The 19,461-nt window shown below is 40.2% G+C and overlaps 1 protein-coding gene across 3 annotated transcripts in view; it reads right to left on the bottom strand.

Moving 5' to 3' along the window:
- Window positions 1-4,930: 4,930 nt before the first annotated feature.
- GLRA2 (glycine receptor alpha 2) overlaps window positions 4,931-19,461 on the bottom strand; it is a 173,447-nt gene continuing 158,916 nt past the window's right edge. For all 3 annotated transcript variants that reach the window (XM_045472631.1, XM_045472630.1, XM_045472632.1), the window contains exon 9: window positions 4,931-6,497. In XM_045472631.1, the coding sequence (XP_045328587.1) occupies window positions 6,219-6,497 (279 nt within the window). In that variant the 3' untranslated portion in view covers window positions 4,931-6,218. The remainder of the gene's footprint in view (window positions 6,498-19,461) is intronic.

Genomic DNA, 19,461 nt, shown 5'->3' with positions numbered 1-19,461 from the left:
CAATCCCTTAGCTGTGCTAAGTTTCAGTTTCCTTATCCATAAAATGATGATGACAGTGTGGTGATGATTATCGTGCACTGACAGCGTACTCCTTGCCAGGCTTTCTAATGGGAAACCATTATCCCTCCCCATTATGTTACAGGAGAATGAACTGAGGCTATGAGAGAAACTTGCCCAAGGCCACAATTCCTATGACCACAGGATAATCTGGCAGAATTTATGTGCAAGCAATTTGTAAACTGTACTGGTCCTGCACAAGTGTTAGTTATATACAGTAAAAGTCCTCCTAATCACTTCCTCCCACTGGCTCTGGTCATGCCAACTTAAAGTTTTTCAACGCTTAAATCAAGAAAATGTTTTCCTTTCTGTATTAGGTCAAAGTAAAACAATGAAAACTTTCTGTCCCTTTGTTTCTAACAAAGAAGTTTGTTCAGACTGGCTCTTGATCCGGTCCTCTTGTATTTACTTTTCACTTTTAGACCTTTTGATGTTTAGATGATAATTTAAAATTACAATAGTTACAGTAGATCATACAAGAATAGACTCCGTTTGTAGGTGATGGGTTCTGAATGGCATCATTAGTGAAATAAAACATGAATTAAATGGGCAGGAGAGGAAATGAGAACTAACACTTATGTATTACCCATCAAGTGGCAGATAACTCATTCAATTTAATGCTTACCTACAATTGTATGAGGTAGATATCATTATGTCCTATTTTACAGTATCTTTCTTTGTCGGGCATTAAAGCTTTGCCCAAGGACACCTTTCATTTGAACTCAGATCTGATTCTACAAACTATGCCTTAACAACCATGCCACCTGCCTTCTAGAAGAATAGGCAAATAATCACATGGAAGTAGAGTAATATGAAGGAGAGAAACTGCCCTTTCTAACTTTCTCTATCAGGGATACATGGAAAAGAGCTCATGGGAGTACTTAGAAAGGAGCCAGGATAGAATTCACGAGATTTGGGTTTCTGAGCCCCAAGTTACACTGGCATGCTGTGGGATACAGAGCATGTCACTTTTACACTCTGGGTCCTGGTCCTGTTAAAATATGATATTCATAGTCTAATAACAGTTAAGCATTAAATCTGAATTGTGATCGTCTGTCCAAAAAATGATCTGAAACTTGAAATAGGCAAAAAGAGGTCACAGGTGCTCTTTCAGGACAGTTCTGGGCTTGACATTGTCTCGTCTGGTCTATTTTACCACTCTGTAGAGGCACAAGTGAATTTGTAGAATTTTGTCCAGTAGAAGTGCAAATAATTTCTGTCTAAAGAAGAAATAATCCCAATGGCTACTGGCTATAGCCCTGTTGGACATCAAACAGCTTTGTTTCTAACTCTGGAAACTTCTCACAGTGCTCATAAAAACTTCATTCTCAAATGCCCTTTGCCTTGGGTTTAACATTTTACCATTTTTTATCAATTCACACGTTAAATATAATATTCGGCATGTTAACTTTATATTTGCCTGAGAGTCATGATTTTATCTTTTTGAAAACTATGCTTTAAGAATATTTAGATACAAAGCTTTGAATCTACAACGTTTTCTGGAATCTGTGCCTCTCTGCTTCCTCTACGTGACACAACAATGGAACTGGAAGCTGAGGCTGCTACCTAGCACTTTGTGTTCCTCCTGCCAGGGAGCCAGCAGACAAAGAAGGGGACTACTGTACTAGCTGGGGTGACTGATCCTGACTATCAAGGGGAAATTGCATTATTACTACATAATGGAGGTAAAGGGAAATATGTTTGAACTGCCTTCAATCCCCCGGGGTACCTCTCAGAAACCCCATGTCTTACAGGCCCACATCTTCTGATAAAAGTCAATGGGAAACTAAAAACTCAATCCAGGCAGGATGTCTAATGTCCCAGACCCTTAAGTATCTGTAGAAATAGGGTTTTTCAGAATACACGTTGGAAAATGCTAATCTAATGTAATTTCTTCATTGTTATAAACCCCAAACCTGCTTGAGTTTTGACAGCAGTTTTTCTCTAACTGGCCAGTAGTAGGTTGCTTACTTCTATCTCCAAGCCTGCCATGCAAACATTTAATTAACTTCTTATAAGTATTAACTTTTCAATATTCATCAAATAAATACTATATTGATTGAACACCTACTAAGTGCCAGGCACAGATCTAGAATCTGAGAATATAACAATGAACCTATGTTTCTACTTTCTCACATGAAGCTAGCTGTCCTTCAAGTATGTATGTGTGTGCGTCTATGTGTGCACATGCCAATAAACACATGAAAACATCGATTGGGAAGTGACAAATGCTATGCAAAACATAAGGCATGAATAAGAAATAGAGTAAAATGGTTGGAGAGTACTAGTTTATATAGGGTGGTCAAAGAAGGCTTCTCTGATAAGAAGACATTTGAGCTGAGGCCTGAATTAAATGAGGGAGTAAGTATGTATGTATGTATCTAGAGCAAGTGTTGTAAGTTACTGCCCATGGGACAAATCTTCCCTACCACTTGCTTTTGTAAATAAAGTTTTATTGGAACACAGCAACACTCATTTGTTTACATATTGTCTATGACTGCTTTCATACCACAATAGCAGAGTTGAATAGTAGCAGCAGAGATTGTATGGTTTCCAAAACCTGAATGATTGACTATCTGGCCTCAAAAACTTCAGCAACTCCTGGTCTAAGGAAAGAGGGTGGCCAGGCAGAGGAAACAGTAAATGCAAAGCTCTGAAGTAGAAGTGTGGTTGACATGTTTAAGCACTGGTTAGTATGCCTGGAGGGAGAGGGGATAGGAGAGGGTGATGGGAGAGGTAGGAAGGTCAGATCACGTGGCCACAATGAAGATTCTGGCTTATTCTCTAAGATGGAAAGCCATTGGAGACTTGAATCACAGGGTCGTGATCTGATTCATGCCTTCAAAGGAACTTTCTGACTACTATCTTCCTGTGATTCTTTTCCCTTTCTCACTCTCCTGCCTCTCTGTCTTTCTCAGAAAGCAGGGGTTGCTCAGGAAATGATTATCCATTGAATTTGATGATGTCTTGTTAGTTCTGATCCTTGCAGATGAAGGGTCTCCTAGCTCTTGATTCTGTTATTTTTAGTGACCTGGAGCTTCTCACGAGGCTTCAGTCTACATGAGGACTTACCAAGCTGTCCATTCCATGACCAGCCCTGGGTCCTACCAGAAGAAGGCCAGTATGGTACATACTTCAAAAGAGCACCCTGGAGCTTTGCTCTCCTCTTTGAAGACACATTCACCTATTTACGAACCATTTGTGCTAAGGCGATAACGTGCTCTCTAAATGCTGGCTCATGGTCTAAAAACTTCACATACACACTACCTTCGGTTTGGGGAAAACTGACAGTGCGGAGTCTGCTTGGGATTCTCTCTCTCTGCCCTTCCACACTGTCAGCACAGAGCCTGGTGGGGGACTTGAACTCATGAACTGTGAGATCATGACCTGAGTTGAAACCCAGAGTTGGATGCTTAACTGACTGAGCCACCCAGGCACCCCACCATGATTTTATTCTTGAACTATTTTCCTTCAAATACCATTGTGAAAAAAATGTCCTAAATAAAATCTCCAATAACATTACAGGGGAATTATCTATTTTGCCAGAGTATGCAGCTCTCAAAATCTTTTCTCTGAGATTTTATCTTATTTCTATAACTCAAAGCAGTGCACCAAAGAATTCTTTCCACTGAACATAGACTAGAATCAGAGAAGAGTCAAGAATCCCTCTTGCCATCCAGTATGTTTTTGCCTGCTTGAATGGGTAGCAGATATGTTTAGAGGTGAGTCTTTTTAAAATTGTCTGATGTGGGGACCACCCCCCCAAAATTATATGGTACATACATAGATTAGACATGATCATTTAGCTTAGGATTATCTCCCAAGGTGCCTCCTCATTGCTCCATGTGCAATATCAGGGCTCTTCCTAGAATTCTTAGGGAGTCAGGCCCATGTTTGGGAAGCATTTTAGCCTCAATTTACTATTTTCAGTGGGAGGAAGAGAAATGAGACCCATCAAAGACTTTGCCTTGTTTGTTCGGAAAGGAATGAACAATAAGACAGAAATAATGTTTTAGGAATGATACAAAAAACATAGCATTAACCTTGCCAAAGTGAGGAATTGTGAAGCTTCTTGCTCAGTGGACAAGTAATACTATTCATGGCAATAATAATTATTGTTACCTCTTAGTAATTGAGGATTTACTGTGTTAGACATTGAGATAATGGCTTTACTTGTATTTTTCTCAGTTTTTCCTCTTAAAACTCTATGAAACAGGAGCTACTCAGAAAAGTCAGGTCAACCTACGCAAGATCACACTGTTGATAGGTGGCCAAGCTAGTCTCCCTATCTCCCGAATTCCTCCTGTTAGCCATTCTGCAATATTCCTCTCTGTGGAAATGGTTCAATATTTGAAGAGGTTTAAAAGGCCATAAACATCTACTTATGAATCTACTTCTTGAAAGTATTCCGATGGATATCTTTGGTTAAGGGAAGCCTGCAAGGGTCAAGGTGAATTACCTGGACTTCACTGAGGTTTTCAGAATTGTTTTTTCATCATGGAACTCCATTCCTGACCAAATCAGAATGGCTAAGTGCACAGGTTGTTCTTTTAAATTTCTTTCCACTTTGAGGTTTCATGATTCCTCAGTGCTCTTTGGAACTTTCTCATATCTCGTATGAAGTATCCAATACTAGATTCTGCTCACAGTGACTACCAATAGTTCCACATCCCCATTTCTCTGTTTCTACAATGAGAATGACTTCTTTTTTCTTTCTTCTTGGGGACACTATAAGCTCCTATTAAATTAGAACATAGTGTAATAGCTATAAGTGCTTTAAGCTCACAAGGAAGACCAGAAACAAAAATGCAGGTTACCATTGTCATGTAAATTATTTACATTGTAGTGCAAAAATTGAAAGACTTTTGGGAAGTTTTGTGGCACACTTAGCTTTATTGAAATTGAACAAATATTTTTTAATAATCCCTTTTACAGCACATGTAAAATTTAAGTTTCTCATTATATTTTTACAGGTTGTCTTTTATCTGAGTAAGCAAAAATACGTCTTTTATTTGTTTTCTTACTTAAAACATGTAGCCAGGATTCAAACCACGTAGCTCTGGTACCAAAAAGGCAACGGGTTATGAAAATCACAGTACAATTTTAAAATTCTGTAAGTTAATTAAGGATATTTAAAACGATATTCACTTGGATTGACAGTAGAAATCATGGTCGTTTGACATTAGGACTAGTAGTTACACCTACAATGAGAGCAGAAATGGAAAGTTCAAGCTAATATGAGCTACACCGTTCAGGACATACCATCTCCATAAATACTGTGGCCGAGAGGCTGCAATGGCTAAGTGACACTTGAGCAGTTTAAGTCGCATGTCAATATAGTCAAAGCAAAAAAAAATACAGTGTGCTGATTGGGATCTAAAATAAGATGGGCATCTATTTTTAAGAGGGTATACTATCAAATCAATTACACAATACACAGTTTAAACCCCCAAATTACACTGAGGAACAAAAAATAATATTAAATTGCACACCTACACGGACAGTAAAGTAGAAATCTGTTCTTTGTGGTTGGTGCTTATTTTTTGTTGTTGTTTTCTCAATAAATAGAAATAATTTACAACCCACAAAAGGATTTCTCGGGTGAAACACTAATTACAGACACCGTAAAGAACGTAGCTCAGGGTACTTGTTTTAAAAACGAGGCAGCATTTTCCTGAAAAAGTTTGGTCCTCAACTCACTATAGGCTAGTCACTATGGTCAGATGGTAAGCATTTTCCTTCTGTGTGTGTGTGTGTGTGTGTGTGTGTGTGTGTGTGCGTGTGTGTGTGTGTGTGTGCGTGTGCGTGTTTTAAGCTAACTTTTCAGTACCAGAATTAGTCAAAACCAAACCAAATAGCTCTCAAGCACTTGACCTTGCATATCCTGTCTAATTAATACATCACCTGAAATAACAACGCTAAAGACTATGAAGGGAATTATGCTCACGTGATTCTGCAACACCTTAATTTTGTGCAAACATTTTCCGTCATTGCCCAGATAACTTATCTTTATTCATGTACGTGCCAGGAAACCTGCCCTCATGATCTTCCCTCCCCCCTCCCTTAGTCATCTCCTCTGTCAAAGTGATAGAAAGACAATTTCACTGTGTATTTACAAGCACAACAATTAGGCAAGAAAGTCCAGGGTCCGAAGGGCACATCTATTTCTTGTGGACATCTTCATGCCGAATGATCTTGTATGTGATCCAGTAAAAGATGTTGAAAATGAGGAAGGCCAATGGGAAGGCAGCTCGAGATATCGTGTCAATCCTTTTTGCCCGGTCCACAAACTTCTTCTTGATGGCATCTGCATCTTTTGGGGGTTGTGGGAGCGGGTTGGCAGGTGTGGCCTTGACAGCTGTTCCATCTTTCACTTGGAGGCAGTGACCCATCCCATAACCACTGAAATTAAAACGACTTTCACGAGTAACATCTTCTTCCTGGGAGAATAAAGACAGAGGAAGCACAGATTGGTTGTCAGTCAAATCAGATGGAAGATGCTTAAAATTCTTCAGAAGTAAAAGGATAAATCACAGTTAACTGATAGTGTGGGAGGCTTTGGGAATGTGGAATTCTCTTTCAAGTTCAACTCAATTATTCATGGAACAGATACAGTTCATTAAATTTCAGGCTGAGAGATTAAGAGTAAGAATCATGACTTTGTGGTCATTTTAATTAATTAACAAACAGAAACACATTATATTCAGCACTGACTTTCCCCAAATCTGGTTTATTAATCCATAACTTTGAATGAACTGTTTAAAATTTTTTTTTTACACTTATTCATTTTTGCGAGACAGAGAGAGACAGAACACAAGTGGGGGAGGGGCAGAGAGAGAGGGAGACACAGAATCCGAAGTAGGCTCCAGGCTCTGAGCCGTCAGCACAGAGTCCAACACGGGGCTCAAACTCACAAACAGTGAGATCATGTCCTGAGCCGAAGTTGGACGCTTAACCGACTGAGCCACCCAGGCGCCCCTGAATGAACTATTTTAAAGCCAAGTCTCCAAATCCCAATTTTATACTCCATGTAGAGCACCATTTGTTCATTTACTCATTCACGCTTCATTCAGTCATTCAAAAAATCATTTACTGAATCCCTGCTGTGTACCTGGCCCTAAGCTAGGAACTTCTAGTTTTGTGGCCCATTCATAGCCTAGTTCCTTCCATTAATATTGGCTTTAAGGTTAATATTAGATCTAATATTAACCCCTTATATGCATACCTGTTTCCCCTCTGGTCTTCTAGTTGATCTCAGTTATATATCAGAGATTAAACATCCACTATGTGGTGTTGAATATTTTGACCATGACTGATTTTTCTGGTGTCGAGTTTTTTTTAGGTGATCCAATTTTTAAAATTGTTTTATTTTCTAATATTGTTAGTATACAATATTAGTTTCAGGTGTGCAATACAGTGATTCAGCAATTCTATACATTATTCATTGCTCATCACGATAAGTGTACTCCTTAATCTGTATCACCTATCTCACCTATCCCCCTCATACCTCCTCTGGGAACCATCAGTTTGTTCTCTACAGTTAAGAGTCTGTTTCTTGATCTGATTCTCTCTCTCTCTCTGTCTTCCCTTTGCTCATTTGTTTTGTTTCTTAAATTCCACATATGGGTGAAATTATATGGTATTTGTCTTTCTCTGACTGACTTTTTCACTTAGCATTGTACTTTCTAGCTCCATCCATGTCGTTGCAAATGGCAAGCTTTCGTTCTTTTTTACGGCTGAGTAATACTCCATTGTGTGTGTGTGTACACAACATCTTTATGCATTCATCAATCGATGGACACTTGGGCTGCTTCCATAATTTAGCTATTGTAAATAATGCTGCCATAAATATAGAGGCGAATGTATCCCTAAGAATTAGTGTTTTTGTATTCTTTGGGTACATCGTAGTGTGGTTGCTGGATTATAGGGTAGTTCTATTTTTAACTTTTTGAGGAACTTCCATACTGTTTTCTAGAGCGGCTACACCAGTTTGCATTCCCACCAACAGTGCCTGAGGGTTCCCTTTTCTCCATATCCTCACCAACACTTGTTTTCTAGTGTGAATTTTTATCATTGATTCTTTTGTTAGTTATCTCTACCATATTTAAACACGTGTCATTTTAGCAGATGTCAGTGGTATTTTGTGTTGATTATTTCAATGTGAATTAGATAAAAGACTGAAAAAGTATAACCTCAGGGTAAAGTGCAGATAGCCTTAGTAGAGTCAAACGTATGGAATCTTGGTGTGTGGTTGGGTTAAAATGGTGGAGTCGAAAGAGTGGAATTGAAATGACCTACTTAATAAAAGTTTAGTTCTAAATAACCATCGATTGAATCTTCTTTGGGAACTAGTTCACTGCCTTCCACAATACTGTACAACCTCTGGGAATCACCAAAGGCACTGCACTTTTTATTTTGCCAGATAATAACAATGGTTATGTTTCCCAAAACCCAAGAGAACTTGGTATTAATTTTATTTCATGAGTTTGTATTGCACATCAGTTGTGCCTTAAGCCACATATAAAAGATATACTGAATGTTTATTTATTTATTTTGAGAGAGAGACAGAGAGAGAGAAGGAAGGAGAGGAAGGAAGGAGAGAATCCCAAGCAGGCTCCACACTGTCAGTGCAGAGCCCTACGTGGGGCTCGAACTCACAAACCGTGAGATCATGACCTGAACTGGAACCAAGAGTCAGATGCTTAACCAACTGAGCTACTCAGACGGCCCCTGAGTGAAGTACTTTTAACATGATATGAATCAGAGCCCAACTGTAATTCAAGTGGTACAGCAAGGACAAATTTTTATCAGGAAAATCAGACTAGAGCTCTTAGAATAAAGTAACTGTAAAACTACCTTTATAAAATCATCTCAGTACTTTTATTTATATGGGATTGTCCTATACAAGTTGGTTCAAGATACTCTGTCTTATTTCTTAACAAAATGTATTAAGGAATTTCTCATGCAACAATGAATTATTGAGTGTTGAGTCTATGGCGGGCATTTTGCTAGGCACTCAGAAACAGTTGATGAAGTTGGATAAGAGCCCTACTTGCATGGAACTTTCAGAACCCACTGGAAGTGTTCAACCTCAAGGCGTTATCATATAAGGTAACTGGCTAAGAAAACTGAGCCTGACATTAGAGTACTTTCATGTGCCCAGCTATCTATATAAGCTCAATAATGAAGACTTTAATTGGACTCAGATTCAAATATTGAATCTGTTTTCTTTGCCTTAAAATGTGAATGGTAGAGGCGCCTGGGTGGCTCAGTCGGTTGAGCGTCTAACTCTTGATTTCGGCTCAGGTTGCGATCTCACAGTTTGTGGGATAGAGTTCTCGCTCTTAGTGCAGAGCCTGCTTGGGATTCTCTCTCTTCCTTTCTCCCTGCCCCTCCCCTCAAAACAAATAAATAAACATAAAAAAATAAAGAATGAAGTTCTAAATGAAGTATTTAAAAAGGTATTTTTAAATATGGAATAAATAGATATATTAAGCATTGCAGTGCTGTCAGAAGACTTATTCAGTCCTTAGCAAGAAAGGAAGCATACAGGTCATTAGAGGGAGGGGACTTAGGAGTCACATGGGTTATAGGCGGTCTTGACTTTCTATTACCAACTGGTAATTAGATCTCAACTACTGAGTGAGAGAAGTAGAAACTGTGTCAGTTGGTTTAGTAAAGAGAGATACAGACTAGGAATTTGGATATTTGGGTTCTAGCTCAGGCTCCAAGGGTTGTAAGCTGCTGTTGATCTTAAGCAAGCTCTTTATTTTTTAAAGGCCTCAGGGATCTCATACCAAAAATATCAAGGCTGGACTAGATTTATGGGCCTCAGCTTTGACCGTTGGGGAACTTTTACAAGTATATGCATGCCTGCCTCGCCTCCTAACTTCTTCCAGATCAAATGAATTAGAATCTCTAGGGCGATTTAAAATCCAGTGACCCTGATGCAGAAGGTTAGAAACCAGTGGCCTCGATGAGCTCTAAGGTCCAGCTCTAAAATGCGGAAACTATTCTATATTATTAAGTCTAAAATTACTTTTCATAATGGAAACTATTCCTCAAAGTACATTTCCCCTTATCTGCCTAAATTTACTGTGCTGTTTTTCCTTTCCATATCTGTGGAATCTTGCAAATTGCTGTTCTCACCTCTATAAACATTTAGAAACTCACGATTAAGCATATAGTTCACTGCCTACGTGAGATAAGATTCTTTTTAAATTCCTGGATCCCTGAAGCAACAGGAAAGGTGGTTAGCTAGTAAACTGCTTTAGCACGCAGAACAAAAGGAAACCTAAATACCCACATCCATGTTTCTTTTCAGACTGACTCATTCATTTAGTTTCTATAGTCTTGCCTCACATACTGTGAATGGACAGCTGAAGAGATGAACTCATCCGATGAAAGACCAGAGCTAGAGTAGAATGATGCCAGCTTGGGTTCTCATTATGTTGTCCGGTGCCCAACAAACCGTGGGTGCTTAATAAACGTTTGTTGCATAATGAACAAAAGGGAATTTTAAGAGGGTTTTTTTCTGCTCTTAAAAATACTTTCCTCATTCATTCAGCAGTACTTCCAATTATGCTTGTGAGCATAGTTACAGCTAATTAAATCCATTCTTTAAAATCCTCCATTGCAAAAAATAAATTTGTCGTAGGTAGGAGTTATCCATTTAATTTTTCATATGCAGGAGATACGAATGCTAGTTTAAGGGTCTTCTTATTCACCGTTATGACTCATCCGACGCATTTTAAATACAGAACCTTAAATTCTCCACATCAAACGGTATGGTTTTGATTCAGAAAACATAATTGCAACAATTTGAGTTTCTGTGTTATAATGAATGACTAATTGCCTTTATAACAGGTTCAGCATAAAATGTTATGGTAATATGGCAGGATTCCTATATGAGGGTAAGAAGGAGATGAGCTTGAGTCAGGGATAAGCTGACGCTAAAATAAAGAGCAATCTGTAGGCACAGCTCAGTTGAACATATTCACAGGGAGAATCAGATCTTCCCAGTAAGGAAAGAATCTTACTCAGATATTCTCCACTTCTTCTAATTAGCCGGGAAACCGATTAGTTAAGTATTGCTGCTGACCCACCATCTTCAGTAACTTTGAACAGTAAATACTTCTAGCTCACTCTCTTTGGTTATGCACTGATTAAATTCCCACAGAAAATGAATCATCCCAAGCTTCAATATGTTCAATTTCTATATCCCACTCCTAGAAAATCTCCTTAAGTCCTGTCCTGCCGCATGAAGCACTGCCATGGCACCATGCAACTCATTTGAGATTTATTATTTTATTTAATTCAGGCCTCACTTTTACTTACTGTAAAGTTTACTCATTTCTGTGTCTGTAATATCTCCTGTCTAGATGTGAAATTGGACCTAAAGCTCACCAGAATTGCAATGTAGCGAATTGTTCGTCAGAAGCGAATGATTTCGATATAATTAAAGGACATGGCATTTATAAAATGAAAGATTTTAGTGGAGCTCATGGTTCCAATTTTTCTCTTATACCCTAGAAAGGAGGAAAGAAAAGGATTCCTAAAAACTGGTGTAGGGGAAAGTTCTTTCCATCACATTTCTCACCCAGATTCTTTGATTGGACCGAGGCTCTCTTCTGTTGGAACAGGAAAGGGCTCAGCTGGAACTGAAGGTTGTATGTAGTAAGCCTCGATCAATACGGGGACATAATGGAGTCTCTGGCCCTCCTTAGAAAACACTGTGAGTCCAAAACCCAGCAGGTGTTCACCAAAAAAGTCCCCTGAGCAAATGAAGGTTGGATAATGTTTAGCTGTAAGGCCTGCTGATTTCTATTACCTGGACTTGGGTGGCAGGGATGGCCTTGAGAAATTCTCAAGTCTTGCAGCCTCAATTTCCTCCTTTGTGTCACAGGGACTTGGGGATCAATACGAATAATAAATAAGCATAATTTTTTGATTATAACTATGTACTAAGCACTTAAAACCACAGTCAGTCCTATCACCAAACTGACCATGGAAATCACATGCTTTCAGGAGAAACCGAGACTGGGGAAAGTCACGTGACTTCCCCAAATTATATTACTAATGTTGAAGCTGAGATTCAAATCCAAGTCTTTCTGATCCCCTAACTGTCTGATTCCAAGGACTCTGGAAGTCTTTGAGTTTTATGAATTTTTCCCTATCAAACCCCAAATAGCTTCATTTAAGATTATGGATGAAGACTCTGACTGAACTTGGCAGAACAACAAATTTAAAGTAAAGTAAACCAAATATGACCCTTTGTTGATTAATGAGTTGTGGTAAAATGAATTAAAACTGTCAAAGTGTCCTTCTGGCAGACAGTCCATAGCAATTTTTCCAGAAGAAAACTTATCATTGGAGCATCTCTTTTCAGTGCATCATATTGCTATATTAATTTTTGCACAAGGAACCTTCTGGTATTCATTTTTTGAGCACTTGCCATTTGTGAATTTGTATTTCCAACAAATATTCATTGAGGACCTATTATGTGCTGGGTATGTGGTGGGACTAGAGCAGTAAACAAGAAGGTGAAGTTTCGGGTTTTTTGGAGTTTACATTCTATTGGGGAAAACAGGCAGTAACAAGGAAAGAAATGACGTATGCACACGCACAAACACATTATCCTACATATACATATATACATATATGTATACACACATACAAGATATTCCCAGACACACACACACACACACACACACACACACACACACACACACACACACGGATATATGATTTTTGAAGAAAAACAGTCAAGGTAAGATACTTAGGAGAGATGAGTGGCAGAGAGGATGTTTTAGATTGAGTAGTCAGACAGAAAATGCCTAAGGAGATGCCAGGCACTGTGCCATTTGCGAGGGACCCAGTGGTAAGCAAAACAGATCAAATTCTTTTCTTCAAGGAACTCACAATCTTGATGTAGACAAATGTAAATAAAATAATCACAGGAATACATAATTAGAAACTATGATAAGGGCTCTGAAGGATAGGTACAGGGTACTATGCGAGCTTATTAATGGGGGACCTGACCTAATCTGGCAGATAGGAGAAGCTTTTCCCTGAGAAAGTGACATTTTGTTAGAGACTTGAAAAATCAAAGGCATTAAAGACGTGAAGGCAGAGTTGAGAGATGTCTCACATGGGAGGGTTTGCTGCAATGGAGAGGGGGCAGGAAGGCTCCTGGAATGCAGGGGCAAAGTGGAGTGAGACAAGGTGTCACAAGTGACCAGGGGCTGGATCATGTAGGGCCTTGCAAACCACACTGCCTGTTTGGGGCTTTATTTTGAGAACCATGGGAACCAAAAGATGAATAAGACCTTGGTTTGGTTTTTTTTGTTTGTTTTTTGGGTTTTTTTGCGGGGTGTATAGAGAATAATATAAGGCATATGCTTGAGATACATACAAAGATTTATTGGTGGTCAGATGTGCCTCAAGTCTCCAGAATTGGTGAGGGTATCCATGGTAATGTAGCTGACATATACAAGGCAATGTGCAAATCATCTATGATTGCCCTAATCTGGAAAAGACTGTTTAGCTACCTATTGCTTTTTAGAATACATTTCCAAGTTTCCTTTTTATTATTTAAAAATTTTTGCTTCCCAATTATGTTAAAGAATAGGTAGTCAGGAACTCTGGATTTTGATAGCTGATTTCCACTATTGTCTTCAGTCACTAGAGGGTGAACTCCTGAGAGTATGCAAAGTCACCTCTGTAACCCCATCCCCCGGTACGGTGCTAGTCCTGTGACAGTTATTCAGTAACTGTGCTTGCGGTGGTCCTCTTGATTCTGAGTAAAGGTTCAGAAAGGATATGTTCCCCGAGGGAGAGAAGGGGCTAGTGATCGTCTCTTAGTTGATCTCCCTCTCTTTGCCAGTCGCAGTCCTTTCTGCAGCCTCTGGGTCGATATTCCTCAAAGAACTTTCATCCCTATCCCTCTCACTACAGACTCGATAGCCTTGTGGCCGACTCTTGATTTTGGCTCAGGCCATGATCCCAGGATCGTGGGATCAAGCCCCGTGTTGGGCTCCAGACTGAGCGTGGAGCTTCAGATTCTTAAGATTCTCTCTCTCTCTCTCTCTCTTTCTCTCCCTCTGCCCCTCACCCCCCCCCCCTTTGTGCTTTCTCCTTCTCAAATAAATAAATAAATAAATAAATAAATAAAACAGAGGTATTTGTGGTCTATATTTGAAACACTGTCCATTTTTTTTGGCCCACCATTAAACTAGTGAGCAGCCCAGATAGTGTGAAAATACATAAATTTAGATTAAACTCATGAACAATCTTAGCAAAAACTGTATACTGACTTGCAAAGAAAATAAATGGCATAGACAAACATGCCAAAATACAAAGAAACATTTTTCATTTATCCATCTATTTGGAAGTCAAAATAATAATGCTAGGCAAATGAAAAGACAGTATATATTAGATATATGCAAATATTTCATCAAATAAATTAGACCTTATCAGTTATTTCCCATAGCAAAAGACTAAGGAGTATTTGCATAATATTAAGGGTATTTGAACTGACATGCCATCCATTTGGGTTGGTGAAGAGAATGAAATTCCTGTAGATCTGTTGTCCTCACCAAACATCGGTTTTATCTTATGAAATTCTAATTAATGGAACATTTTTTTCACAGATCTCTTAAATCACCACCTGCACTGTGGTCCTGCGGATCACTTAGCCACCATTACACAAAGTCTCCTTCATTGCCTCGGTCACATGACTTGGTTTACAAGTCTCCATATGAAAACAAAAGCCCCCTGGGCCTCTTATTCAGAACAAAGCTCACCTCCAGTAACAACGGAGAAATAGTGGGCAAGGAGGACAAACGGAACTCAGCTGTGCTATGAGCTGGGATTCCAGAACTGATGTTGCCACAGCCTACAAATGCCTTGCCAGGGGTTGGGACCCAGGGATGGCATTGGGCTAAGACTCCCAGTTATCCACAAAAACCCATTTTTCTAAGATTTCCAGTGGTGGATCCTCTTTACCTCAGGACTTTTTAACTGCAGCACTATTGACACTTAGGACCAGGTAATTACTTGTGGTAGGGAGCTGTGTTGTGTATTTTAGGATATTTAGCAGCAGCCCTGGCTGCTACCCACGAGATGCAAGTAGCACCCTTCCTTCCAAGTTGTGACGATGAGAAAATGTCCCTGGACATCGCCACACACTGCAAAATCACCCCAACTTAAGAGACCCTGTTTTAGCCGGCCACACATGCGCACATGGGGAGACTGCATTTTCTAGCCTCCCTTGCACCTGCAGGGGGCTATGCAACACACCTAGGACCAGCAAGCCCAGTCAGCCCAATCTCCAAACCAGAATGTAGTCACCTTTTACTCCCCCCAATGCTACATTCTGGTCTGAGCCACCCAATGGTGGCTCATCAGAACTGTTCCCACCAGAATTATTTTAATAGTCTTCTTCCTGGTCCCCTGGCTTCCAGACCCTCTCTCCCAACAATAATATCTATTCTCAGTGCAGCAACTAGAGGGATCCTGTGAAAATGTGAGTCAAGTCAGATCTTCATCAGTTCAAAACTCTCCAGTGGGTCTCACCTCACTCAGTAAAAGACAAGTCCTTGCAATGTCCCCGTTACCTCTCAGACCTTAACTCCTGCTGCTCGTCTTCTAGCCCAGGTGTCAGCAGGCCTTTTCTGTGAAAAGGTTGAGACTCCATGGGCCATACAGTCTCTGAGGTATATGTCTTTTCGATGTATATTTTGAATCTAATTTTCTAAAGTGCAATACATACTTCACTCTACTTTGGACCACACCTCACCTACAGCACCATACTTTTAATGGACTGGAAGTCCATTATTTAAAAGTAATTGTTTGATTTTTGGGTCAATATCTATAAAGCAGAAATATTTTTACTTAATGTCAGCTGTAGTCCTAGAGAGTGGTTCAGAAATCGATAACATGCTGGTGATGTTTCGATTCCTCAAGAGCAAGGCCGTGCCTTGTGTCTGGAAATTCTTTCCTCGTAGTCTCTGTCAATTCTGGTCTAGCTAGAATGCTCAGAAGACACCCGAAAATCTAAGAAGCATGAAGGGGAACATCCTCCATCTGGAGTATGAGCTGTTCGATTATTAACATAGTTTGCCATCTGTTCAGGGTGCAAACAAAGTGAACATTGAAACTGTCTACAGAGCACAGCCTGAAAGGGACGGGTGATCAGAGGACGAGCCCTCTGCCAAAAGAAAAACAAGAACAGCAGCAGCCACAAAATCACATCAAGCATTTACTTGCTTTCTCACTTGGATGATTGTGACTCTGCCAAATTCTCCAGACCATTTATGTGCTCCAGTCCCTCTCTCCCTCCCTCCTGTCCTCTCTCTCTCTCTCTCTCTCTCTTTCCCCCTTTCTCTCCATATATACACTTAGTGTCAAAAAACGATTACTCTATGGGATTATCTTTGTTTACCTGGCACTGCTATTCCTGTACAAGAGCCTGCCTAAAGCTGGTGAAAACTACACTTCCCAGAATTCCCTTCTTGATTGGCTCCAGGTTAAGGTTTCTCTGTGAGAGGAATCTGAGAAATTTCAAAAGTGGAAGGGAGGCAGAGGCTATTATTTTTGGAAGTCTGAGGATGTCAGATGAGGCTGCTTTGTTAGACATTGTGGAATAACAGATGTTTCTGTGGGCCCGCATTTTATGATCTCACTTTCCAGGCTGGATATGGTGGCTTCTCAGATTTCCCTGTGAATACCTTCTTTTCGACCCAGAGCTTCAGGTTCAAGTCCTTTTTTTCTGGCTATAGCCTTCTAGACCTTCATTCCTGTAGTTACTCTCATATTCATATAAACCCTAATATCTATATTAAACCCCTTGTTCTGGTAGTATATTAGTGTCTCTGTTTTCGTGACCAAATCCAGATACAGATATACAGGGACTCCAGGCTTATAAGTACAAAACACCATTTGAGTGCAAGTTACTATAGTTTTATTCAATTAAGATTTATTAAGCATTATAATGCACCAAACATTGAAAAGAAGTAAGGATAAAAGAGACCGAGTCCTGCCCTTGAAGTCAGTGTGGGATTGTTTGGGGTGGGGGAGTGTTAGAACATGTGGACCAGTGGTTCTCAACCAAGAGTGATTCCACCCACTAGGGGATATGGGCAATGTCTGGAGACATTTTTTAGTTGTCATAATGGGGGAGACGATGCTATTGGCATCTAGAGGGTAGAGGCGAGGATACTGCTGAACATCCTACAATGCACAGGACACTCCCCCACAGCAAAGCATGAATTATCTAGCTTCAGATTTCCGTAGTGCCGAGGTTGGGAAACACTGATACACAAATGATTCCAATATAATGTGATATCTGCTGTGGTAAAGGAATGTACAGACCAATAGCATACTGTGGAAGGGGTAATGTTAGGCTGGAATAACTAAAGGGAAGTTAGATGGCATTGTTTGTCTAATAGCACCTTGAAACGCACTGCCTCTGGAAGATACATAAGAGTATTACAGATATGTTACAGAAAAGCGATTGATGTAAAGGCAGCCTCATTTTGTTAACTGAGCCTACTTTTTAGTGCAACTACAGAGCAGCTCAAAGGCACCTGTCTGTGCCATTTGGCCAGGAGTTAGTATCTTTTAATCTTCCTGTATTTTAATTGGGGAGGATTTGTTAAGAAAGACAGAAACCTGCTTCGCAGTTGCTTAAATAAATGGGGAATTTCTTTAAGAAATTACTATACAGGGGCGCCTGGGTGGCGCAGTCGGTTAAGCGTCGGACTTCAGCCAGGTCACGATCTCACAGTCCGTGAGTTCGAGCCCCGCGTCGGGCTCTGGGCTGATGGCTCAGAGCCTGGAGCCTGTTTCCGATTCTGTGTTTCCCCCTCTCTCTGCCCCTCCCCCGTTCATGCTCTGTCTCTCTCTGTCCCAAAAATAAATAAACGTTGAAAAAAAAAATTAAAAAAAAAAATTACTATACAAAATATTGTAAGAAAATCTCATGAATCTCCAAGGACAGGAAAGCAGTGCCCTGTAAAGGTAAGAAGCCTGACTTCTGGATCCAGAACTCCTGATTTCAAATTTTTGCTCTGCCTCTAACCAGTGTGGGAGCTGGGTAAGTCACTCAGTCCTCTACATGCCTCAGTCTCCTCTGCAGTAAAAGAGAAATAATGACATCTTCCTGACAGGGTTTTAGAAAGGATTCAGTGTGATAGTGCACATTAAGGGCTTATAGCAGTGCCTGGTATACAAAACTATTCAATAGATGAGAGTCATGATGAGGATATTGACGATGGTGTGAGCAGGGCTCCCCAGCCCAGGAACTCCAGTGAGCAAGTCAGGAAATGCGATTATTCTCAAACTCGCATGGCTGTTCTTCTCTCCCATTTCTGCTTTTCTCTTTTCAGCTTCCATTACTTATGCATGTTTCAGCTGGGCCAACCCAGCCTCAACCCTGTGGGAACCTTGTCAACTCAAGTCCTTACTATCATCTAATCAGAGTACTCTTCATTCAAATTCTTGAAAGAGAGAATTTCAGGGACGCCTGGGTGGCTCAGTTGGTTAAGCGTCCGACTTCAGCTCAGGTCATGATCTCGCGGTCCGTGACTTCGAGCCCCGCATCGGGCTCTGTGCTGACTGCTCAGAGCCTGGAGCCTGTTTCAGATTCTGTGTCTCCCTCTCTCTCTGACCCTCCCCTGTTCATGCTCTGTCTCTCTCTGTCTCAAAAAATAAATAAACGTTAAAAAAAAAAAAAGAAAGAGAGAATTTTATTGATATCCTAGCTTATGGACTGTTGTCCTTGGGTCATTGGATAGGAAAAGGGGTAAGACATACAAACAGGATAGCCTTGAGGGCAGGGTAAGGTGCAAGGCGCTGATGTCCCTGAAAGCACACCACTTGAGGAACCATGGAAGGAACAGAGAGAGGCTGACCTTAGAAACAGATGAGTCTGGCTTATGTTAATAGCTCCAAGATTGCTAATTAGAGACAATTGGTTGACATTACAGGGGACAGAATTCAACTCATTCGTGGAAGGAAGTTAAAACTCACTTTCAACAACTGTGTGACTGAACGTGGAGCACAACAACTTGGAAGGTAATGACTTCCTTGTTGCTAAAGGTATTCAAGTGTTTAATCATTTGTTGGAGATGTTGGGTATAGAGGTAACGTGTGGGTTAAGCAACTAGGTGACCATTTATGTACGTACTAACTGTGGTAGTCTGTGATCGTGTATGAAAATTGCTGAGGCTTATAAGAAGCCTAGAAGAGGAAGACACATTGAAGATGCTGACCCATGTGCAGTTAAGATATATTCAATAGGCTGTGCCCTGCTATGACCGTCCTTGATCTCCTGGAAGTTTCTAGTCATTCTGATCCATTTTGAGAAACCCTTCTCTATTATAATCAACCCCACAGGAACGG

Source organism: Leopardus geoffroyi, chromosome X (genome assembly GCF_018350155.1).
Source record: "Leopardus geoffroyi isolate Oge1 chromosome X, O.geoffroyi_Oge1_pat1.0, whole genome shotgun sequence".
Lineage (NCBI taxonomy): Eukaryota > Metazoa > Chordata > Mammalia > Carnivora > Felidae > Leopardus > Leopardus geoffroyi.
Note: the sequence above shows the minus strand (reverse complement) of the source record. Positions and strands in the feature narration are given on the sequence as shown.